The 26,451-nt window shown below is 43.3% G+C and overlaps 1 protein-coding gene across 1 annotated transcript; it reads right to left on the bottom strand.

Moving 5' to 3' along the window:
• Positions 1–5,295: 5,295 nt before the first annotated feature.
• On the bottom strand, positions 5,296–23,271 carry LOC120221548 (vomeronasal type-1 receptor 1-like). The gene is made up of 3 exons (XM_039219006.1): positions 23,233–23,271; positions 20,624–20,722; positions 5,296–6,249 (listed from the first exon to the last, which is right to left on the bottom strand). Exons 1-3 carry the CDS (start codon positions 23,269–23,271, stop codon positions 5,296–5,298), a joined length of 1,092 nt encoding a protein of 363 aa, XP_039074937.1.
• Between the last annotated feature and the right edge of the window lie 3,180 nt (positions 23,272–26,451).

Genomic DNA, 26,451 nt, shown 5'->3' on the forward strand with positions numbered 1-26,451 from the left:
TGATATGGATCTACTGCTATCTGATGTTGGGTTCATCTGTTCATTGACATCTGGGTTTCCAGGTTTGGGCTGTTACAAATAAGGCTGTTATGAAGATTCACATATAAATCTTTATACAGATAAACGTTTCATTTCTTTTGTGTTAATACCTCTGAGTGCAATGCCTGAAGCATAGGGTACGTAAGTATTTAACTTTTTAAGAAATTGCCAAACTGATGTGAAATGGTTATTTCTTTTTCATATTTCCTACCAACAGTGTATGAGAGTTTCACTACCTTCTTGATTCCTATGAGACATGGAAATTTCCACTTAATCTTTCCCTCCGTAGGGTCCATCTACAAGAATATAAAACCACTCAGATCCAGGCTTGAATAGGCTCCTCAGCAACAGTACCACTACACGTGTTGCCTGTAATCTGCTCCCTTTGGTTTGGTGGTGTCCTCTGTGACAAGAATAGCAGGAGGTGACAATGTTTGCTGTCTTTCTTATGCTATCTATGTAAGGAATAATCTTTCTCAATCAGTTTGGGCATGTGGCTTCTTTACTAGACAAATCTATGGCAGATTGGCAAGCAAAACCTAGCAGCTGCTACTGCATCAAGATTATATGACTAATTGACACCACCCTTTTCATTGCCATGACTTTCTGGTTTTCTCGTATCTGAAGAAGGCATCTGTTAGCCTTATCGTTCAAAGTTACCTGTAAGCAAAACCATTGTAAAGGGGGCTACCTATAACACTGGAAAAACATATTTTTAATACATTAAAAAAAATTTTTTTTAAATTTATTTCTGAGAGAGAGACAGCGTGAGCAGGGGAGGGTCAAAGAAAGAGGGAGACACAGAGTCTGAAACAGTCTCCAGTCTCTGAGCTGGCTGTCAGCACAGAGCCTGGTGCAGAACTCAAACCCATGAACTGTGAGATTCTGACCTGAGCCGAAATCAGACGCTTGACCGACTGAGCTACCCAGGCGCCCCTGGAAAAACATATTTTGTAAAAGACTACAATATCTGTAAAGTAAAATATAGTTGTTTTCAAAGTGAGGAGAGTATTAGTAATATATAGTACAATATAAAAGTTGTGATAGTTGGATCACCTGGGTTGTTCAGTTGGTTAAGCATTTTGGCTCAGGTCATGCTCTCACAGTCGTGAGATCAAGCCCTGTGTTGGGCTCTGGACTGAGTGTGGAGCCTGCTCAAGATTCTCTTCCCTCCCTCTCCCTCTGCTCCTCCTGCGCTTTTGCAGGTGCATGCTCTCTCTCAAAAACGGTAAAAGTAAAAATAAAATTTTAAAAAAGCTGTGATATGTGGAAATATTGGACATCAAATTCAGTGGTTTCGTAAAGAACACAATATAGATAGGATAAATGAGAATGTCTGTGCAATGAAAAAGAAATAGCGGTGTCTGGCTTGCTCAGTTGGTAGAGTATGTGACTCTTGATCTTGGGGTTTTGAATTCAAGCCCCACATTGGGTGTAGAACTTGCTTTAAAAAAAAAAAAAAAACCAGATGGAGGAGATCTCAAAAGCAGTTGGAAGGGGGTAAAGCCATCAGAAATTTTAAAGGAAGGCTAAAAATCTAAGACATGAAAGAAGCAGACCTGTAGATAATGCAACAAACATGAAGAAGGAGGAAGTTACCGAGGGGGGATGTTTAGAAAAGGGAAATACATGCTGTCTAGAATTGTCCAGCATCATAATAAGGAGAATCAAGGACAGGAGAAAGTTATATGCAAGTACAGTGAGAAATATAGAGGAGCAAGAATAAGCTTGAGCTCTTCCCTTTCTACAATTGGTGAATGCAAATGTACCATGAAATAAATAAATGTTTTTAAAATGGGGTAAACAAAAGTGTGGTCCTTAAATGTCAGCATGAAAAAACATAAAATGTAAGAATTTAATGGAGATGAATTATACGTAACCTGCATAGAGCAGAAAAGAAAAAAAGTGGAAATGGGAAACAAAGAAATAGATTGAATATTAGATTTAACTAGTAGGTTTCTCTTCAATGAGATTAAATTTTTTTTAACGTTTATATTTGAGAGACAGCATGAGCAGGGGAGGGGCAGAGAGAGAAAGAGGGAGATATGGAATCCAAAGCAGGCTTGAGGCACTGAGCTGTCAGCACAGAGCCCAATGTGGGGCTTGAACCCAGGAACCATGAGATCATGACCTGAGCCAAAGTCAGACACTTAACTGGCTGAGCCATCCTAGTGCCCTGAGATTTCTGTCATGAGGGGCAAGGCATGCAACATAAACACAATCAGTATCCGTATCAATTTCTCACAGACCCAGAGAGTGAGTGAGTGGCTGAAAATCAGGTGAAACACAGATCAGTCCATAAAGTGCAAAAGAAAAACCTTTCCCCAAATGATTCATTCACCTTCAAAAACAGGATGATCAGGTATTTGGAAGCAAAGTATTTCCATTAAAAACAGGGTTTGGAACTTGGACAAACAAGGTTGAGTCAAGTGGTGCCATGGAATGATAGCTGGAGTTCATAGGCTGTAAATGTGTTTTCTCATCTTCCAGATGGACATGAGGATACCTAGATTGTATGTATGAACAAGTTGTTAGTAAACCCATAAAGATAAAATGATTTCAGCTGCACTGTTAGAAAATATGAAACCTGCCATAGGATGTACAAACCAATAAGGTCGGACAGACCTGCAGGTGAGGAAAGAACTGAGGGCAGGCATTAGAGCAGATCTCCGGGAGCTCGCTGGGAGGTGGGTCTGCCTGAATCAGAGATGTGGGGTCATCACAGATAAGGAAACTGCTGTGTCTTCTGTGGCTTCATTGGTCAGCTGTGAATTAGGTGTCATTGGGCTAAGGCTCAGTTATAGACACAATGTTTTCTCATCAACTATTCAGGAATTAATTGGTCTAGGAATTACCTTAGGATTAGAGAAGACAGAAGTTGGTTGGTGAGTGATAGGTAATTAGAAAGCATTTAATCAGGGTGGTTTAGGGAAACACACCCTGACCTGATAGCAGAGACTGTGAGTAAACATAATGGGAACAATAAGGCCTCATCAGAGACTATTGTGCAAACTTGAGCTCAAGAAAGTTGCACAGTGCATGAAATTTTTATAAAAATTGGACTTAAGGAGGCTTTAAATGTCATTTTCTGTGTGCAAGTAAATAAGGTTATACATTCTTAAAGACAGCATTCATTCCTAGGATTTATCAAAATTAACTATAAAACACAGTAAAACCTTGGTTTGTGAGCATAATTCATTCTGGAAGCATGCTTGTAATCCAAAGCACTTGTATATCAAAGTGAATTTCCCCATAAGAAATAATGGAAACTCAGATAATTCATTTCACAACCCCCAAATATTAATATAAAAATGATTATAATCCTGTAAAGCAAAATAGAAAGAAAAATAAATTAACCTGCACTTACCTTTGAAAACCTTTGTGGCTAGTGTGAGGGAGAGGGCTATGGTGTAGGATGACTTTCACTGTCACTAACAAATCACTACTATCGGCTCAATAGAATCTTGATGCATGAGGGTCATTGTATACACGCATGGGTATTGACTGCAGTACAATATTAATAAACGTCATATGCTATATTAAATGTAACTGGCAATAAGGCAGCAGAGGAAAGGGTCTCTATCTGCAGGCAGCCTGACCTAAAATGAAACAAAACATTCCTAATTTGTCTCTTGTATGGAGAAGCAAAGGACTGTTCATAGGTGTTTGAAGTGACAAAAAAATACACTGGTGCCAGTTGTGAGCACCTTCCAACATTCTGAAGAATCACTGATTTCTGCCAAACACTGCGGCCTGAGACCGAGCATCTGAGCATGGGAGACAATCACCCACAATCCTGGAGAGTGAGAGGGAGATGAGCCATTGGCTCAGTTGTGATCATGTGATGTTTGGCATCACATACTACTCGTATTGCAAGACACTGCTCATTTATCAAGTTAAAATTTATTAGAAATGTTTGCCTCTTTTGTGAAACACTCACATAACGAGTTACAATCCAATGTTTTACTGTAGTTGTAAAATTGCCTGGACTCTTGAGGAAAATTAAAAGATTGAACTAAAATCCTTAAAGACAAGGGGCGCCTGGATGGCTCAGTCAGTTAAGCAGCTGACTCTTGATTTCAGCTCAGGTCATGATCTCATGGTTTGTGAGTTCGAGCCCGGTGTCAGATTCTGTGCTCACAGTGTAGAGTCTGCTTGGGATTCTCTGTCTCTCCCTCTCTCTCCATCCCTTCCCTGCTCTCTCTTCCTCTCTCTTTCTCTCCCTTTCTCACAGATAAACTAAATATAAAATAAGAGAAAATCCTTAAGACAATATGAACAGCCTGAATTAAATAGAGAAAAATAGGTCAGCGGGGAAAATTTTTTTCTTGTATTTGATACTAAATGTGAGAAATGAGTGAAAAATGCTTAAGCTCTTGAAATTTTGTCTTTATTTTAGAGAGAGTGCAAGCAGGGAAGAGGAGTGAAGGGAGAGAGAAAGAGAATCTTAACCAGGCTTCACGCTCAGCACAGAGCCTGATGCAGGGCTCAGTCCCACCACCGTGGGGTCATGACTTGAGCCGAAATCAAGATGGGATGTTCAACTGAATGAGCCACCCGTGTGCCCCTGGCTTTTCTTTATAATAAATGCCAATGATTGAAGATTGGAAACACACTAGGTTTGAGAACTATTAAACCAAAATATTTTAACCAAAATTAGGAGCCAAATGGAAGTTTATTAAAATGAAACACATTTAATTATGTATGTGCTAAGTGACATCTAAAAAGCAAAGGTGATGATTCATGCATATCCCTAAACCTCTTCATTGACCTTTGTCATTGTCAGGACAAAGTTTAGAATTTTTGTCTGATCTATGGCATTCTGCCACAAACACTACAGTTTTGTTGTTTGTTAAGGTTGCATGTACATTCCCCATATGGGCCATTTCAGATCTTTTCCCTGATCGATACAGCCTCATTCACTTATGCTTAGGGAAAAATTATTTAAAACTATTGAAAAGCCCTGTTTAATACCAGATATAGGTTACTTTTTACTTATGCTGGCAAACTTGATGGTTCTCATACACTATACTCTCCTAAAGGACCTTAAACTTCTTAGTTGAGGAATACAGCCTCTGTATGTTAAGTAATAATTACATAATTGTGTAAATCTATTTTGGCTCTACTGTACTTGCATGAGAGGGGTGTTATTCTTGATCACTGGATTATCACAGATTCCTAGAATTGTAACTAGCACCAAATAGTCACATATATATTAACAAAGGGTGAAATTAAAAATAGTTGTATCTGCACAGATCAAAAGATATACAACTGTTTTACCAGATTAAGGAACTTTGTTTTCCTTGTCCAGCAGGCAAAGCAGAACTGAGAGACATTCATTTCACTACTAATGAGAACAAATGGGCTGAATGTTGGAAAACACGATGCTACAAACACACTGGTGTTTACTAGCCACTGTTTTGGACTCATAATAAGTACTAGGCAAAGAGACAAAATAGAAGACAGACAGTAACAGCAGACGAAGGAGCTTGCTAGAATCAGGATGGTGCATGTGGCTCTGGCCTCATGGGAAGGTCTGGGATAAAGGCTGTGGCTGTGAATGTGTTGGACTCGCTGCTTGTGCCTGAGCAGGACAAGGACCATAGAGCCACTGGCCCAGACCATGATACTCAAACACACAAAGTCAAAGAAAAAATATGTGACAACGTTTAGTGGGCCTATAAGTTTATCTTGTGGTAGTCTAGAACAGTAGACAAATACATTTTTTAAACTAAGGTTTTTGCTGTTCTCTGGCTCAGTCACTTTCATTGGAATGTAGATATTTAACAGGAGATGCAAGATCCAGCAGAGGAAACAGCAGAAGCCAATGCACTTTGGAGATATTCTGAGCCCCATCACCCCAGAGATATTAGAATGAAGCTTACTAGCCTGGTAGCCACTCAACAGGCAGGTGATGCTGAGGGAAACTCCTCTGCCCACCCTGTGTACATAGAAGACAACTTTACATCCAGGGTTATCCAGGAAAGATTTCCGTCCAAAAGCTGCCATGGTCTGAGGGATCCCTTTGGAGAAAAGCACCAAGTTGTTGGCTAAGACCAGTTGGTTGAGAATCAAGTCTTTGGGTTTCAGCTGGTGTCCAGTGAGCAAAGTGAAAGTATAAATACCAAAGAGGAGGGAATTTCCAAGAATCCCCACTGCTACCTGAACGAGAAAGATAATCCCCATTTCCAAGTTGTAAGAGCCCAGCACCTCAATATCAAGTGGAAATTGGTCTTAATTGGAGCCGAAGATCTGGAGGAAATCCAAAATATATGTATTACTATCTTCATGTTTCCTGTAGGGGTTTCCATAAACCACGTTTATTTCCACATAGAGGACATTCAGAATATGTCCTTAAAAAGCAACAAAAGGGTCAAATAGAGGTCATTGTAGATAAATCAAATGTTTCTCCAAGGATGTACACCAGTTAACAACATTTGGGCCTTGGGTTATTGAAGGAGGAGGGAGCTGTGGCATATTTAGACATAAACATTCACATTAACTTTATAGGCAGATGGAGTTCAAAATGTTTAGATACAATTGTAATTTTCATAACAGCAATTAAAATTGAAGGGTTAATTTTTGTTGTTTTTTCTTAGATAGTTTATTGTCAACTTGGTTTACATATGACACCCAGTGCTCATCCCAACAAGTGCCCTCCTCCATGCCCATCTCCCCCCTTCCACTCTCCCCCACTCCCATTAGCCCTTAGTTTGTTCTCAGCATTCAAGAGTCTCTCATGGTTTGTCTCCCTCCCTCTCCCCAACTATTTTTCCCCTTCTCCCACATCGTCCTCTGTTAACTTCCTCCTAATCCACCTATATGTGCAAACATATGGTATTTGTCTGAAGGGTTAATTTTAAGAAAATGTAGTACAATATACATAGGAACTTTATCAGAGAAGAATTTTAAACCAAGAGAATGTTCAGGAAATAACTTTGAAAAAAGCATGTAATGAATTTAATTCTCCAACAAAGATATCATTTTATGTGGAATGAGAATTTATATAGCTTCTGTAAATCAAAGTGTACTTTGAGAAGTCTCTGACTCCTCGACAGCTGTGATCACCATGGGTCACTCCTATGCTCAAACCGTAGTCATTCAAGGGCAAACAGAAGGGACTCATTTTAGTCCCTTAATCAAAGGGGAATGGAGGACATGGAATCATGGGTAGGGGCTAAATTATATGGGCTGTGCTCTCAGAGAAATAGTGAAACATCTATCATTATGCTTCTTGAGTAGAACTTCATCTGCCAGAACAAACCATGCTGTTAACACCACACATATGTGAGGGTGACCACATTAGAAACTCCTGTTGATCAGAGAGGATCATGAGGTCTTGGTTGGGTAGGAAGAGTTACAGATTTGGAGGATCATTTAAATGTCACAGTAATTTTGAAATCTGGTTCCAGGTCAGGGTAACATTGAGAATCTGAGAATATTGAAATCCTCGATTATCTCTGCTCTCTTAAATGTGGAATCTTTAGTTCCTTTTCTCTGAAAAGAGTGCTGTCTCCACATGGGAGTTGGAGGTTTATACTCTTCCACCAACCGTACATATTTTAGAGAAATGTGATTATGGATTTCTTTAAACACACAGGCTCTCAGTGGTGAAAAACTAACAAAACCCTACTGCATCTGTCTGCAAGTGTCACCCAGAAACCAAGTGTCCACTTTGCAGATGAGAACTACAAATCATGATCTTGCTGTTCTTCACTTCCATTTAGAGTAAAGCCTTTGCCCTGAATGTCATGAGGGTGTCTGCATGTCTGCTTCCAGAGGCAAGAGGGAGAAGATGTAGACAGGGTAATATCAGGAAAGAAGGAAAGATCTGCTCGGGAACCCGGAAGCAGATAGACAAGCATGACAATGTGTCAGGAAACTCCCTGGTGCTTTTTTTGTTGTTGTTGTTGTTAAGTTTATTTTATTTTTGAGAGAGACAACACAAATGTGAAAGGGGCGGGGAGGGTGGGGGGATTCCCAAGCAGGCTCCGCACCATCAGCACAGAGCCCTACGCGGGGCTCAAACACATGAGCCATGAGATCATGACCTGAGCAGAAACCAAGAGTTGGACATTGAACCAACTGAACCACCCAGGTGCCTCCTCCCTGATGCTTTTAATCATGAGAGCATTTGTTTTAATATGAGCAAGAAGAATGGATTTTTTTCCATAAAATTTTCTTACTAGGTTTTATGGAATATATTATATTTCTTCAGGGTTTCTGATATTTGTTTTTAAAAACAGCCAATTGGGGGTGCCTGGGTAGCTTAGTCAGTCGAGCGTCCGACTTCAACTCAGGTCATGATCTCATGGTTTGTGGGTTTGGGCTCCGCATCAGGCTCTGTGCTGTCAGCTTGTTCAGAGCCTGGAGCCTGCTTTGGATTCTGTGTCTCCTTCTCTCTCTGTCCTTCCCTCATCTGTCTCTGCTTCTCAATAATAAATACACGTACAAAAATTAAAAATAATAAAAATAAAAACAGCCGCTTACCCAGTATGTTTGCTGCCAGGACAGTAGCTTCAGTCGTGATATCTATGCACCTGTGCGTTTGTGGAGATGGGCATTCTGAACCTGAGATAAAGATGGGATTTCATGATCTCACCTCTTGCCAGGAAGTGATTATCTCTTCACTTGTAATTGGTGGGAGAGGGTCTGTATGGGATTTAATATTATATCTGAAAAGCATTCATGAAGTGAGAAAATTATGTAAAGCTATTAATGTTAACACAGTTATACAAAGAACAACAGAAATAGAGAATTGTTTCAATGAAATTGATAATAAAACTTCAATGAAATTATCAATTAAGTTGGTGATTGGATAAAGTCTCAGTGGGAAGTAGAAGTCTTGAGTTCTGAGACATGAGAGAATTGAGTCTGTGGCCATGTTGCATCTGGGCTACCATGAAAGCTGTTTTATAAAGTATGTTTTTATTTCTGAGAGCACTGAGCAAAACCTAACTTGGATGCTAAGAAAAAGTAAAGTTAGAAAAAGTTGACCAACGTGTATAAACAGGAGGAAAAGGGTAGTGTCTTGTTTCATTGCCGAATAAATATTTATTGAGCCCCTAATCTGGCTCAGATGCTATTCTAAACGTGTGTTCACACCAGTGAAGATAACCAAACTTGCATTCACATTCGAATTGATGGAAAGAGAGAACAAATAATGAAAGATAAATACTGGAGTTCATAGTAAGTTGTAAGGTTATGTCACGCAAATGCAGACAGTAGAAAATTCAGGTAATGATGAGCGTGTACCGTCGAGTGGATGGCATTATGAAATAGGATGATCAGGGCTGGCCTCACAGGAGGAGTGGCATTTGAGTCAGTATTTGAGTGCTGGGGGAGCGTATATGGGAGGATGTCCCACACAGATGAAATAACCAGACCAGTGCCTACAGGACGGATCCTACTTGGATCTTTCTGAAAATGTGAGGAGGGGAAACAGGTAGGAAGGGAGTGAGTATAGAGCCTTGGGGTTGAAGAGCTAGGGGAGCCAGGTCATGTTGGGCACTGTGGACCATTGCAAAGAATTTGGAGTTTTCTCTAAATGAAATAATGAGCCAGTGTGGACATGGTATTGGAATAGGGAGGGGCATGATCCAACCTGTATATCTATAAGGTCACTCTGGTCTCTGTGTCCTATGTAGACTGTAGGAGGAACAGGAAGTGGAGAGGACAGTGAGTCTTTATTGCACCATAATTTGAACAGGGAAAGTTTAATATAAAGTAAAGTTGGGGCACCTAGGTGGCTCAGTTGGTTAAATGCTGACTCTTGATTTTGGCTCAGGTCATGATCTCATGGTTTGTGAGTTCAAGCCGCACATCAGACTCTCCACACAGTTCAGAGTCTGCTTGGGATTCTGTCAATCGCACTCTCTCTCTTCCTCTACCCATTCGTGCTCTCTTTCTCAAAATAAAAAAAAAAACAAAAAACAAACTTAAGCATCCAATTCTTGATTTCTGCTCAGGTCATGACCCCACAGTTCTTGAGACTGAGCCCCTGTGTTGGGTTCTGTACTGGCAGTGTGGAGCCTGCCAGGGATTCTCTCTCCTCATCTCTCTCTGCCCCTCCTCCCCTCTGTCTCTGTCTCTGTCTCTCTCAAAATAAATAAACTTAAAAGAAGAAAGAAGGAGAGGAAGAAGAAGGAGGAGGAGAAGAAGATGAAGAAATAATACTCTATTTTGGAGTGCCTGGGTGGCTCAGTCGGTTAAGCATCCAACTCTTGATTTCTGCTCAGGTCATGATCTCACAGTTCTTGAGATTAAGTCCTGTATCGGGTTTTGCACTGACAGCATGGAGCTTGCTTGGGATTATCTCTTTCCATCTTTCTCTTACCCTCCCCCCTCTTTCTCTCTCTCTCTCTCAAAATAAATAAATAAAAAAACCCTTAAAATCAGTACTAAACAAATAGAGAGACTTATTTCTAAGACAGAAAGTCCAGCACTGTAAATGATTTAATTAACATAATTAGTGTCCTTTGCATGTAATTCAACTGAAAATTTATAAATTTTTCTTTTTTTCTTCTTTTTTAACTATTATTTTAAGTAATCTCCGTGTGTAATATGGGGCTTGAACTCACAACCCTGAGCTCAAAAGTCAACCGCTCTCCCAAGTGAGCCAGTCAGGCATCCTTATGTTTTTCTAATGCTACAAAAGAACAACAAATTTAAACATACCTAATTACATACTATATATTATATACATTCCATATTACAATGTATTTTATATCATCTAAAAATTTACACTTAAGTTCAATGAAGAGAACTTGCTATCCCAGATACAAAGACCATTAACCATAACGTGTCATTGCTGAAGAAATATACAGATCCTCAATAGCACAAAACAGTCAGTACATCAAAAACAGTACTGGATGAAAGCAAATCATTAAATATTTGGGAAAACTGTTGATTTAATACATGATTAAACTACTTGGAGATTTATTTGAAATAGTAGAGGTATATTTTTTTTAAGGGGTAAATTTCTTGCTTTTATCTTAGAATTAAATTACACAATATATCTTAACATCAAGACGTCAAATCTGCCATGTAAAAATATTAGAGTATATTTTTATACATTTGTTTTGATACATCATTACCATGCGTGGCCCAGATCAGAGGCCTTTTTTTTTTTATTACCATGAAAGTCGTGATAAGTAAAGGTGTACGAGAAATGAATTAAATACAAAGAAATTATTTAACTGTGTAGATTATAAGGAGGACAAGTAAGGATAGTAATCATTTAGATAATCGATTTTAAAAATGCTGTCAGTATGAACAGGTGGTACTCAGAAGTAAAAACATTGTAAGGTTATGAAATGCTTGTTTCCAAAATAATAAAGTGAACTCAATTGAGAATGACATTCCATTATTTTCAGGTGTAATCGTTTTTAAAGTTTATGTATTCATTTTTTGAGAGAGAGAGAATCCCAAACAGGTTCCACACTGTCACCAGATGCAGGGCTTGAACTCATGAACCTCCAGACCATGACCTGAGTCAAAACCAAGAGCTGATGCTTAACCGACTGAACCACCCAAGCGCCCGCCCCCGCCCCCCCCCCCACCAACGCTGATGACTTTGACACAGGGTCCTTCACAGTGTCCATCAGCTTGATGATAATTGTTTCACCACGAAGCTTCTCCAGAACTTTAGCCTCTCCTTTTATCTTTTTTCTTCACTGGCTTGAGAGTTTTTACAACCACTGCCTCACTGGTGGTGATGTTTAACGGCCTCAAATACTTCACTGCGCTTTCCCCGACCACGTTTTCCAACCAGTTGCTAATCATGTTGACGACCTGAGCTGGGGAGGCGCGCCTCCGCGGCTGTGCACCTGGCCTAGACCCGGGCCCTGCTGCCGCAGTGGGCGTGGCGCGGCGGGTGGGACCCGGGGCGCCGCTGGGTGCGTGGCACGGGGGCACCGGGAGGGAGCCACGCCAGGCTGGGCCCACAGGGCCAGGGTGAGGGCGCGGGGTGGGGGAGGCACCAGCACCCAGGAAAGGGGCAGCGCCAGGGCGGCAAAGGACTATTTTTTTCTTTTTAATAAGAGATCTAGGGGCGCCTGGGCGGCTCAGCGGGTCAAGCGGCAGGCTTCAGCTCAGGCTGTGATCGCGCAGTTCGTGAGTCAGAGCCCCGCGTCAGGCTCGGCGCTGATAGGAGCCAGGAGCTGCTTCGGATTCTGTCTCCCTCTCTTTCTGCCCCTTCCCTGCTCATGCTCTGTCTCGCTCTCTCAAAAATAAATAAGCATGAGGAGAGATCTCACAACAGAAACATGTGGATCTTCAGATGAGTGTGATTATGAACACTCCAGGCCGATAAAGAACTGTAGCAACGCACAGGGCACTAATGGCCCACAACGTCCACCTGATCATCGTGGCTTTGTGAGTCACAGGCAGAATCTCGCGTTAGTGCCCTCGCTCTCTGAGAGCGGAAGGCGAGCGAGCCTGTCAGTAGAGCCTCTGGTCAGAATGATTTTCTCTTTGGAAAAAAGAACAGTGTATAAAATGAGGTAGGTGGGTAAGTGGATGGGGTGGCCACACACGATGTATATATTTAGATAGAATGATAGAAGATAGAAGATCGATAGATAGATGAATGGATAAGGATGGATCCAAAGAACAGCTGGGGTCCCTAGAGGGTAGAGAGAATGTCAGATTTGTACAAGGACAAGACTATTGAAGCACCTTTAAAATCTGATTACCTGTCAGAGTAACAAGTGTGATTTGTGACTATTACAGTCCTGAATACTCCTCTTGTCCCCCACAATCTTTTTTTTTTAATGTTTATTTATTTTGGGGTAGAGAGAAAGAGCAAGGGAGGGGCAGAGAGAGAGTCGAGTCCCAAGCAGACTCCATGCTCATCACAGAGCCAGACATGGGGTTTAAGCCCATAAACTCAGATCACGACCAGGCTGAAATCAAGAATCTGAGGCTTCCCAGGTGCCCCTGTCCCCCCACAGATTTTTGGCCACATTTTTCTTACCACAAGGTGTTTGTTTCTTTTTTATATTTTTTAATTTATTTAGTTTAAGTAATCATTTATTTGTTTTTAATGTTTATTTCTAAGAGAGACAGACAGTGTGAGCAGGGGAGGGTCAGAGAGAGAGAGGGAAACACAGAATCTGAAACAGGCTCCAGACGCGGAGCTCGAGACGCCCACAGGGCCCACCGCGGGGCTCGAACCCACAACCGTGAGATCATGACCTGAGCGGAAGTCGGACGCTTAACCGAGTGAGCCACCCAGGCGCCCCATAAAATGTTTGTTTCTTTCATGAAAACAACTGAGACCTTATTTTCTGTAAATGAGATGTGAATGTTTACAACCGAGAGAAATTTAGACACGGATCATTGGACTTCAGTCAGCACCATATGCCTCTCCCCTTTGCAAAGCAGAGCAGCACCCGCCCGCCCCCCCCCCCCCCCCCCCCCCCCCCCCCCCCCCCCCCCCCCCCCCCCCCCCCCCCGGGCGGCCGCTCAGACACTCACCGTCCGGCAACTCTTCTCTCGCCGCCGCTGCAGCCGGTCACGCCCCTGCCGTCCCTGCCGTCCCCGCCGTGAAGTGCCGCCTGTGAGGTGCGGGCTGGGACCCGGGAGAGCTGGTTTCGCACAGGGGGAGGGAGCACCCGGCCGCCCAGGGCCTCTGCTTTCCTCAGCTCGTTCCGGGAGCAAATGTCTCCATACTGGAGAAGAATTTATCTGGGGAAAAAAAAAAAAGCTACTAACCGAGTTGGAGTTTGCCGTAAGGGCAGTGGCTGTGGTGTCGGTGCTGCGGAAGCGAGCACAGGGGCAGTGGCTGTGATGGCACCTGGGCAGGTGCGGAAAGAGGGATCCTGCGCCCTGAGATAAAGGTTTTGAGTTTCCATGATCTCATCTGCTTGCTGGAAAGTGATGATCATTTCACCTGTAACTGCACTGACAGTGTCTGCTGGGGATTTTCGATTATTTGTGGAAAACATTTGTGAATTGTGCATGTCCCTGAACGCTCTGAAAACTGATTAATAGAGATATCTATCAGGAGGGTCAGGACAGGACGGGGAGAGCAAAAATCCTATGCAAACTGAACAGAAGGCACTGAAATCTAGTGACAGAACTAAGCTGAGCACATCCTATCCACTTAGTCAATCCAAAATACCATTTCTCTCCTTTCCTGAGAGATCTGAGGGCACTGAAATTGAAGAGAGAGACTCCGCTGGGTGGGTAGAGTTGGAAACAAGACACGACGTCGCAAAAGAACCGGAACTCTGTGCGGGATATTCGTTCAGTGCCTCGGCAGATATGCGTGCCCTATGTGGGCCAGGCACATTTCTAGGTATGTGCTATATGAGTGCACAGAACATGGACAAGGAATGTTTCCTTGTAGGATTGCATTCTGGTTAAGGGACACAGACAATAAGCAATGCTTCTAGGTTGTTGAGTTACATGGTATCTTAGAAGTTAAGAGGTCTCCTGGAAGGAGAAAAGAACCAGAAGGAGTGAATAAAGTACGGCGGGCAGGGAAGCATCGTAACAGTGTAGACTGGATCTCCGTAGTAGGACCCAGTGCAGATGTTATTTGAGGAAAACATTTAAGGTGGCTAGTGAAAAATTATTTATTCCTTTCCAAATGTTATATATTCATTTTCTTGTTTTATTGCACTAGACAAAAACAGCAATATTAATACTGGATAAAAGTGCAGACAGAGAGTGGGCATTGTGCTTTGTTCACAATCTCAGGGGAATTTTTTTTTTTTTTTAATGGACAGAGTCATGGCATTTGCAATAGCACGTTTGTAGAAGCTCTTTAGGAAGATCCCTTCTTAGTCTGATGACTGTCACATACACACACCAAAATAAATTTTAAAAATTGCTCTAAAATTATTTTGAATGGAATGGGGAAAAAAAATCCCTCAACCTAAGACTATTTGTGGAAGGCTTCTAAAGCAGTTCTTCAAGGAAAATTTATCACATTAAACACTTAAAGAAAAAAAAAAAATAAAGGTCTCAAGTCAAGGATCCTAGCTTCCACCTTTAGAAACTAGAAAAGGAAGAGAAATGAAATTCAGAAAAGCAGAAGAAATAATAAAGATCTGGGGCGCCTGAGTGGCTCAGTCGGTTAAGCGTCCGACTTTGGCTCAGGTCATGATCTCACGGTGCGTGGGTTTGAGCCCCGCGTCAGGCTCTGTGCTGACAGCCAGCTCAGAGCCTGGAGCCTGTTTCAGATTGTGTCTCCCTCTCTCTCTGACCCTCCCCTGCTCACACTGTCTCCTTCTCTCTCAGAAATAAATAAAACATTAAAAAAAGAGAAATAACAAAGATCAAAACAAAAATGAATGCAATAGAAACTGGAAAATTATAGAGAAAATTAGTGAAACCCAAAGCCTTAAGATCACTAAAATTGATGAACCTCTATGCAAACTGATCATACAAAAATGATGGGATACACAAATTTCCAATGTCAGAAACATTAGAAGTTACGTCACTACGGATGGGCTTCTGGATGGGTTCTGCTCACAGAATCTATAGTTATTAAAAGGATAATGAGGGAATATTATGAATCCCTTTATGCCAGTAAATTGTATCAATAAATCATGTAAATGGCAAATCCCTTGAAAGACACAAATCACCAAAACTAATTTTAAGAAACAATAGATAATCTGCATATCTGTATCTACTAAAGTAATGAAATTTGTATTAGGATACCAGTCCAAAAGAAAAACCGTAAGCTCAAAAACATCCGCTGTTGAATTTTGCCTTTAATCTGGCCCTTCACTGGGATAGCCAATCCCCAGTTGAAGCTCTGTGTGGGTCACAGTGGAACTCTCACACCTCTCCCACCCCAAACCTCTCCTTACATCACTTCAGTCCCCAAATTTAACTTGGAAAAAAATAACCAGGGAATATATACATTTTTAAAAACATGGTTTCAAATTACTAATTGAGAATAAGGAAATCATGTCAATATATCACATAAAAGTGGAGGTTCATTGTCAATTGGGGTGTCACAGAGCAAGAAGAAGTTCTAATTGAAAGTTTATATTCATTTTATATATACATATATATATGTGTATATATATATATATATATATATATATATATATATATATATATAGGCGCCTGGGTGACTCAGTTGGTTGAGTGTCTGACTCTTGGTTTTGGCTCAGGTTATGATCTAACAGTTTTGTGAGTTCAACGCCGCACGTCAGACTGTGTGCTGACAGTGCAGAGCCTGCTTGAGATTCTCTCTCTCCCTCTCTGCCCCTCACCTGCTCGTGCTCTCACTCTCTCTTAAAATTAATAAATAAACTTAAAAATACAAAATATATATTATAAACATATTTCAGGAAAATGATTAAAAGCTGTGGATACACATAAATAACTAAAATTTTAACACATCACAGAAATGATAAAGCAGATAAAAAAGTAAGCAGAAACACAGGAGATAATAACAATGTTCAGAAGATACACACATCTATGTCTTAGATCGTTGAACATTTACAAAAACTTAATACACCAAAAATGAATTGACAGTGAAGATTGCAAATTTTTCAATTGTTTGTGGGCCTATAGATATGGAATCTCTTTTGAAAACAGATTTTCATTAGATAATTAAACTCTACAGAAAACAACTTGAGTTTATCTTTTTTTCTGATGAAGCTACATATGATACTCGTTTAGAGGTATTAATTGTAGGTGAATTAATCCATTGTTGGGAGATAACAGAAAATATGTATTACTTTCTAACCCTGGTTCCTGGGCCAGAGCTCCTGAAACTCATATAAATTCATAAGTGATAAGAGCACTAAGAGCATTTTTTGTTGTAATGAGGTGACTCTGGGTGGGCTTCTGGACAGGTTCTGGTCACCAGAAAGAAAAAGGTAAGACTTAGAAGCTTGGAACATTTAGTTCCACCCTCAATTCTCCAGAGACGGGAGAGGGGCTGGAAATAAGAGTTAATGATTGATTGTGCCTGCATAAGGAAGCCTCCACAAAACCCCATTAGTAAGGTATTTGTAGAGTTTCCAGGTTGACAGACACATTCACACTGGGAGGATGGTGCACCCCAACTCCACAGGGACAGAAACTCCTGCACTTGGGCACCTTCCCCCGTGACCTCGCCCCACGTATCTCTTCATCTGGCTGTTAGTCTGTATCCTTTATCACATACTTTAGAGTGGCCAATGTCAGCAAGTGTTTCCATGAGTTACGTGAGCTGTCCTAATAAATAATGGAATCCAAGGGGCAGAGGTCATGGGAATCTCTGAGTTGCAGCCAAGTTGGACAGAAGTTCTGGGTACCCTGGAGACCTACTACTCGCAACTAACGTCTGACGTGGGGGTGGGAGCGGTCTTGGAGACCTGAGCCCCTAACCTGTGGGATCTGGGCTATCTCCAGGGAGTGTCCGAATTGAGCTAAGTTGCAGGATACCCAGCTGGTACCCCAGACAGTTGCGTGGTGGGGGGGAAATTCACACATCTAGTGTCAGAGTGCAGCACGTGTGACAGCCATGCGAGTATAAGGGACACACAAGGAGGAAGACTGGCTTCTTCCCCCACCCCACCCCCGCACAGTTGTTGTCAGCGAAGGGGGAGTTGCTAGAACAGCCCTGGTCATGAAACACGTGGTGTGGGAAGAGGGTGGGGGGTGAAGAACATGTGACTCCCGGGTGGCCACATGGTCACTGTGGTGTGAAGCAACAACTGCGCTGCAGTTACTAACGGTCAGAGTTACCAGTGGAATTCAGAGATGGATCCAACGCCTGGGGAGCCGATTCACTGGATGCATAAAGAAATGCAGACTCATAAGCGATCTCCTGGTTGTTGCTGTCTGTAAGAGTTGAAATTCAAAGAGTGCTGGTGTCTCATAATATTTCATCTGCATTTCCCCCAAGGACTGATGACTTTGAGCATGTTTTCGTGTGTTTCTTTGCCCCATGTTCTTTGGTAAAATATCTGTTCATAGCTTTTGCCCATTTGTTATGACTGTTTCCTGATATTAACAAGAAAAAAGATTTTTGTCAAACATTTGTTGGAATGTAACTCCATCAGATGACATGACTCATTTGCTGAATGTGGTAATCATTTTTAAATACTGAAAGAGTATGTTCTCATTTATTCTGCTATTTACAACATAAAGCCACAGACACAATACATGTTTAATTCTGCATTGATACTGTTTTCTTCATTACTTTCTTAAGTCCGCACAGTCAATAAAGCAGTAAGGCAAACCTTGAATTGTGTTTAGAAATTTCACTAATGTAAATACTCCCACCATGGCCAACTTCAAGCTGTCAATGAGTGTTTAGACCAAGTGGAGCAAACCAAAATGCTCCCCTAATTAATCACCTAAGACATCCAAATTCTAGTTGGCCCTCCTCCAATTTTCCCACCAACAGGCTCCAGTCATGGGACACCTGAAGCCTTCCCATTTTTTCCAGCATAAAGCTTTCCCACTCCTTTGCTGCCTTTGAGTAGGTGACCGACTCCCTTGCTTTACAAGCTCAGAATAAGTAGCCTTTTCTTGTTCTCATCAGAGTGGTCTTTATTACCATAGCTATCATGGAGGTTCCATTGAGATAGTCTGCATTTTTCTTGACCAGCTTTTCGGTCTGTGGAGATTGGTCAGTGGCCAGACTATCAGTGTATGACCCTGAGTTTTCTGTGGCTTTGAAGAAGAAGCCCTATAGGAACCAAACGATGATGGCAAGTTCTGAACCAGGCTCCCCTACACAGCCCACCAGCCACGATGCCTACAGACAAAGGAATGCAATGTGGCCTTTAAAAGAAGGTGGTAACTTTAGGAATACAGGGTGCCTAATAAGGAAGTATGAGGTGTACAATGAGGAGGTGGCTTAGGTTGTCCAAGATAAGTGAGAAAAGCAAACTGCAGGTCAGTGTACAAATAAGTAACTTTATATGAAGAAAAATGACTTGTATAGAAACATTTGAACACACACACACACACACATAGTGATGCGCACAATCGTGCTGCCCCAATTCTAGAAGGACAATACTATATTGCAAACATTTTTCTCCAGGACGTATAATTTTCAGAGACTTTTTACTTTCTATTTTATAATGCATAGTGTAGTACTCCTTAAATAATAGGAAACTGACATTCATTCGATTTTTTTCAAGAATTAGGAAAATAAAGGTACCCTGCTTCTTTCAACCTCACTGTAAAACTGTTTTAGATGAGATTCCTACCACTCACAAGAGACAGGTAAACCCCATGCCCAGCAATCACGGGAGAAAGATGTAATTTCTTTGCACGTGCATTGAAGTCACTCGAAAAGCTTGTTAATTCTCAAGCTCAACTGCTGAGTGTGCGATTCAATAGGCATCTGGACTGAGAATTCGAATTTCTAACGAGTTTCCAGGAATTCGGATCGTGGAGGCATCAAATCCAAGAGCCAGCATTGTAGGAAAAGCGAATCCATAGGCTGGAGGTGTGTGACTAGGCGGGCCAGCCCGGAGTCCTCCCCGGCATCTCTGCGGCGAGCCTTCTAGGCTGATGGAATGCCGACTGTGCTGGGGCGCCAGGCACCCCGAGCCCGGCTAGGCGCCGGTGAAAGCCCCCAGCCCACGTGTGGCAGGTGGCTTCGCAGGTCGCTTTCCAAGTGGAGGAGGCGGGACCGGGAGCCCCCCACTCCGGGGTGTAGTCCCCACCGCTGGCCGGGGACTTCCCGCGCAGAGGCGCTCCGCGCAGGTCGGCTGACAAGCCACCCTCCCTACTCCCTCCGGTAAACACCTGGACCCCAGCACGAGGCCCCACACCTCACCTGATGCAGCCCCTTCCTGCAGACCTTACCTACCCCCGCCCCATCCTGACTCTGAACCAATCGCTCTCTGTCTCTCGCGCAGGCTCTGTTTCCTCCTCTACAACTGGGCAGTTTTTCCGTCAGTCTCAGAAACTCCAACCAATGGGAGTCAGTCTGGAGCTCTGCGCTCAGCCAATGGAGGCTGAGCGGGAAAGTACGCGGAGCCCGGAGCTGGATTGCGGGTGCTCATCCCGGTTCCCGCTTCTTGGGCCGTCAGGTGAGGCAGCGGCTGCACTCCCCGCCTCAACCCGAAGCCCCACCGCTGGGATACCTCCTGGTGAGGTGCGGCCCACTCCCTGCCCCAGGGCCTCCTTGGGAGCAGAAAGGAGTTACGGGACCTGGAGCCTGAGTGCTTCCTTCTCCCCTCGCGCCCCGTTCCCAGGACGAGCTTGGCCCGAACACCGGTTTCCGTGGGTTCAGGATAGAGTCAGCCGGTCGTGGTCTCTCGTCATGAGCCACCCCCGGGCTGTCCTGAACTTGGTCGTGGCTGAAGCGCACAGATGCACGGGACAGATAGGGATAAGGGCAATGAGAGGTGGCAGGAAAGGGCTGCAGTGCAGGAACTGGGGGGCCGGGCGAGGGGGCACCAGGAGCTATTTTATCACCAGGTGCCCTGGGCCACCAGCAGCCCAACCGTGAGAACGACTTCGGCTTCATGTCTGTAAACAGAAATGCAGGGGGAGGCGTCCAGATGGAGAGGAGCGTGGATTCGTGACGTCAGGAGCCACCTGACTGAAGCCCCAGGCTGGGGCTTGAGAAGGAAAAGATTTGCGAGAGGCCAACACTGCAGCTCACCCAGGGAGACCTCCAGAAGCTCGGGGCCCTCAGGGTGGCGTGGACACCGCTGGGGCTTTCCTGACTTGCTGCTTGGGGACGGCTTCGGGCCTCCGTGGTCTGCGGAAAGACAGAAGCAGCCGAATCAAGTCCAGCGCAGCCTCCTGTATACACTCAAGGAGCAGGCAGAACACTGACCAGAGAAATCAGGCTTGTGTCTCTCTGCCTCTGACTGCGTGACGACAGGGGAGTTTCCCCATCAGCGCGCTGACCCTCTGCAGCGTGTGTGTGCGGGCGGCCTTCTGCACGTCCTCCGTGTGTCCCTCGCCAGCCCCACCCGCTCCCCTGGGAAATGGGTTTGGTTCTCCTTTAACGATGTATCACGAACCAGGACACTCTTCATCACGCCCCGCTCACCCTCCCTTTCCCCTGGATCGCTGCGCTGGCCTCCACAGCTAGCTCTCAAGCCAGCAGCTGGCGAGGCCAGGGAGCAATAGACTGGGGTCCTGTCTCTCCTGTTCGGTTATCTGTCATGGGATACACCTCAGGTAAGGTGGGAAATCCTTAGGACCGTCTGCGCTGTCCCATGCGGTTCTGACCTCCCCATCCCCCTCTCCCTCCCTTCCCTGCTTCCACCCTGGCCGCGGAGCAGGAGCCGGAGCAGGACAGGCAGCGCTGCCCCTTGCGCCTTCGCAAAGGCTAGTTCTTGTGCCCGGGAGCTATTCCCAAAGATACCCGCCAGGCTCAGTAGCTCACCTCCTTTAAGTGTTTGCTTAATTGCTCTTATTAGGAGGACTTTATTATCACACTTTGTAACATTACATCCCACCCCGTCTTTCCAGTACCCTGATCTTTCCTTCTTTCCATTGTGCCTGACATTATACTATGTAATTTAGGGGCGCCTGGGTGGCTCCATTGGGTGAGTGTCCGACTCTTCATTTCGGCTCAGGTCGTGATCCCAGGGTCCTGGCTCTGCGTTGAGCGTGGAGCTGGTTTAAGATTCTCTCCCTCTCCCTCTATCTCCCTCCTTTTGCCCCCTCCCCTTTTTATGCTCTCTCTCTCTCTCTCAAATAAGATAAAAACTTTGATATACTATATCAAAGTATTATATATACTATATAATTTATAAATTTATGTTTTCTGTCTTGATTAGAGATTAAGGTCTATGAGGATAGAGATCTCTGTTTCTTTTTTTTTTTTTTTAAATGTTTTAAACGTTTATTCATTTTTGAGAGACAGAATGTGAGCAGGGGAGGGGCAGAGAGAGGGGGAGACACAGAATCTGAAGCAGGCTCCAGGCTCTGAGCTGTCAGCACAGAGCCCCATGCGGGGCTCGAACCCATGAACCGTGAGATCATGACCTGAGCCAAAGTTGGCTACTTAACTAACTGACTGAGCCACCTAAGGTGCCCCGTAGGTCTTTGTCTCTTGTTTCCTGTTATCTCCTATGTATGTATGATAGTGCCAGAAGCCCACTAGTTGTTCACTGAACATTTGTTAGATTTGTGAATAAACAGGATTGCCCCTCCATTTTTCCTTTTTTATTTCTTCCCTCCCTCCCTTCCTTCACTGTTCTGACACCTCTTTCTAAGTAGCCTCTATACCAGTTTCTTGCCGTGAGTATTCCTTGGTGGTTTCAGAATGAAAAGGAATCACCTTTTAGAGACAAAAGCGTGAGGGTTGCTCAGGCCCCATCATCGTCATGTGCTCAGCTTCATTCTCTCACTGCCCAGGCTTCACTGAGTTCCCAGTGACCTTTGTCATAGACGTTTTCCCCTAGGTATCTCCACCATTAACTTCTCATAGTGACATAATCCTTATTAATAGCAATCGGTAATTTCCACCTTTAACGGATGGTTTTCTGATAACCTGCACTCCCCTTGCAGACACTGTCGTTGCAGTGATAATCACTTCCGAACAAGGAAATATCGTGGGAACTCAAACCTTTATCTCAAGTTCAGCTGCCCACTTTGTGCACCTGCACAGGCTGCCCCCACACCCACTCTCCTGACAGCAGATGCCCCCGGGGTAAGTAGTTTTATTTATTTCAGAGAAGGTTAGATTACTCGGTGAAAATTACCTTAGGAAACCCAGTCATAAATGTTCTCTGCAATTTATTTTTGCTTTCTGGTTTTGAACACAAAAATATTTTTGTATATACAGGACAGGCGTTTGCTCAGAACCACAGGCATATTGCCCCCCTTGTCTCCCTGTATTGGGACAGCTTAACATCTTCCTTTCTGCCGCCCTGTCGTGGCCTCTCTGTCATCTTCTCTCTCGTCTCTGAACGCGTTCACAAGAGGCTTCACACCGTGGACACGTGAGAGGCAGTAAGCTAGTGTATGTGTGAACACCCCACTGCCAAGCACATACCTGGTGTGTGTGTGACTCCCACAAGCTCTCAGCATTACTTACTTTTATGTGTTATGGAAGCAGAATCTGTGATATCTCTCTGCATTTCTGACATAAGCAGAAGGCTATTAACACTTTTCTGCCATTGAGAGAACTTAAAGTCTCATTTCCTTTTCCATTTACAGACATGCAAATATATAAAAGTAAATAATGTGAGAGATTGTAGGAGTCAGACAAAATCATCAGGAACTTTAAGATTCTCAAGATATAAATGTTACCTTGCCATATTTAAATGCCTTGATGTCCTCATTCTCCATGCTCCTGGGCTTATTTACCACCCCCCCCCACCCCCCCACTGTTTAATAACGGTTCTTTTTCAGTGAAAAAAACAATCTCAGAGACCGTGATTGAAGAACCAAGTTCACCTCCCTCTTGCTGCAAGCCGGTGGTGCTTGCTTAGTTGAATCCCCTTCAGGTCTCCACAGAACCCCTGTGATCAGGGGCAATTATGAGCCATAATCATTTGTGAATCATAGCCTTTCAGAGGGCAGGAGTGCTCCCTGGTGGTCTAGTGGTTAGGATCGGTGCTGTCTCAAAGGGCGGGAGTGGTCGATTACAGTAGCAAATTGGGTCTTTCTGGTCTCAGGAGACATTATCAACTCCCATGCCTTGTCTACTGACATGTCTTTTGTTTATTAAGTCCCTGCTGTGATTTGTCTTTCAGAAGATCCCCATGTCTTCCTCCTGCCCCCTCTCTTATTTTTCTCATTCTGAAATATATTGCATTATATTAGTAATTTCAGAAACTTTTGTAATCTTAGTGTTATTAAAATTCCATTTTTCCTATGAATCGTGTGTGTGTAAAGTGGAGGCGAATTTCACTCCCACGTACTTCCTGCCCCCCCTTCCTGTTGAGTGGCTCTTTCTCTGCATGCTTTGTGGACCTTGGTCACCAGTGTCCATGGGTCACACACAGTCCTGTGAGTGGGGTCCGCCCTTCTGGGGACACGTCACCTGTATCCCTGTCTGCTGATGTGCATTTTATCAAGTCGTTTTCTTCTCCCAAATCTGCATGCCAGTTGCCCTGTTTATTTCAGTTACAGATGGGAATTAATGTAAACTACTGACACAAATTGCCAAAGAAAAAGTCTTATTTTTGTACATCCTAAATTGCCTGTCTCCAAAAACATGGAAATTGAAGAGTCTTTAAAAACAGAATTGAGGTAAAAGTGGGTTATAAAACCATACCAGATTAGGGATCATATAAACCTGTGACTATTCTGCACTCAGGTTTTTGACAGCTTTAAATTTTCAGGCTATTTGGAAGGATTCCATATATACACACACACACACTTAAGTTTTTATTTGTTTGTTTATTAATGTTTGTTTATTTTTGAGAGAGAGAGACAGAGTGCAAGCAGGAGAGGGCCAGAGAGAGTGGGACACAGAATCTGAAGCAGGCTCCAGGCTCTGAGCTGTCAGCACAGGGCCTGATGTGGGGCTCGAACTCAGGAACCGTGAGATCGATCTAAGCCAAAGTTGGGGCTTAACTGACTGAGCCACCCAAGCATCCTTATTTATTTATTTATTTTTAAAATTTTTTTTTATGTTTTATTTATTTCTAGGAGAGAGAGAGAGACAGCGTGAGCAGGGGAGGGTCAGAGAGAGAGGGAGTCACAGACCGAAAGAGGCTCCAGGCTCTGAGCTGGCAGTCAGCACAGAGCCCGACGCGGAGCTCGAACCCACGAACCGCGAGATCATGACCTAAGCGAAAGTCGGACGCTTAACCGACAGAGACAGCGTGAGCAGGGGAGGGTCAGAGAGAGAGGGAGTCACAGACCGAAAGAGGCTCCAGGCTCTGAGCTGGCAGTCAGCACAGAGCCCGACGCGGAGCTCGAACCCACGAACCGCGAGATCATGACCTAAGCGAAAGTCGGACGCTTAACCGACTAAGCCACCCAGGGGCCCCATTATTTATTTATTTTTGAGAGAGGGACAGAGAGAGACAGCAGGGGAGGGACAGAGAGAGGGAATCCCAAGCAGGCTCTGGACTGTCAGTGTAGAGCTTGATGTGGGACTCCAACTCACAAACTGTGAGGAAAGTATATCCAATATTGTGATGTTTGAATCATTATGGCTTGTGATAGAGAAGGAAAAATATGTAAAATTTAAATCACAGCGAGTTGATCCAAAATAGTCTTAACAAATTACTGTTACGGGTAAACATGATTAAACATCATTTTTTTAAAGCAGAGTTTAATTTTTTTTCTTTTTAATGTTTTATTTCTGAGAGAGAGACACACACACAGCAAGAGCAGAGGAGGGTCAGAGAGAGAGGGAGATACAGAATCCAAAGCAGGCTCCAGGCTCTGTGCTGACAGCTCAGAACCCACGAACCATGAGATCATGACCTGAGCTGAAGTTGGACGCTTAACCGACTGAGCCACCCAGGTGCCCCTTAAACATCATTTTTGCTTGCAATTTTCTGCTCATTGGTGAGATGAACATGCCTTCTGGGTTTATTTTTTTCATACTGTCTGTTCCTATACATTACACCATTTTTTTGGTTAACCCAACTGATTAATATCAGTACCAGGAGATTATTGATAGTTTCCTCTTTTAAATACTCCAGATTTAAATATTTTCTTTAAGTTTCATTTTAGTTTACTTGTGGCATATTACTGATTTCACTATTATTTCCGTTTTATGAACTCGGGTATCCTCTGGCCTATGTTCACTTTAGTAATGATTTGCCCTGTCCTTCATTGTCAATATATAGCAGGATATTTTCAGTGATGAGATAGGTCACTAAAAAATATTTTTAGATCGAGAGTGTTATTTTCTAAAACTCTCTAATGTACCAGGTAAAAACTCACCTCTATGTTTCAATTAAATACTCAAATATTTTAATGCCATATATTTAATGAATTTTTTTCTTCCTTCTCCCCTTATCATGTCACCCCGGGGCGTCTGGGTGGCTCAGTTGGTTGGGCGTCTGACTTCAACCTTATCATCTGTCACCTGTCACTTATTTCTCCTCTATCTATGTATCCGTTTGTCTCACAAAGTCCCTGTTCTGTACCACCAAAAAAATTGTCAATTTCTTTCTTCTTCTTCTTTTTTTTTTTTTGAGTGTAGTTGACACACAATGTGACATTAGTTTCAGGTGTACAACATAAGAATTGATAATGTCCATGTTATCCTATGCTCACGAGTGTAGCTACTGCCGGTCACTGGACAACCTTATAACCAAATCAGTGACTATATTCTCAAGGCTGTGCCTTTTATTCCTGTGACTTAATCATTCCATAGCTGGAAGCCTGTACCCTCCACCTCCTTGACCTATTTTGCATAAAAACTTGTTAATATAGTTGGTGTTTGTCAGGGCCAGTTCTCTTCACTGCATAATTTTATTTATTAATTAAAAATATTTTGGGGGCGCCTGGGTGACTCAGTAGGTTAAGCATCTGACTTTGGCTCAGGTCATGATCTCAGGG

This window comes from Hyaena hyaena, unplaced genomic scaffold (genome assembly GCF_003009895.1).
Source record: "Hyaena hyaena isolate Hyena2069 unplaced genomic scaffold, ASM300989v1 scaffold_787, whole genome shotgun sequence".
In the NCBI taxonomy this organism is placed as follows: domain Eukaryota; kingdom Metazoa; phylum Chordata; class Mammalia; order Carnivora; family Hyaenidae; genus Hyaena; species Hyaena hyaena.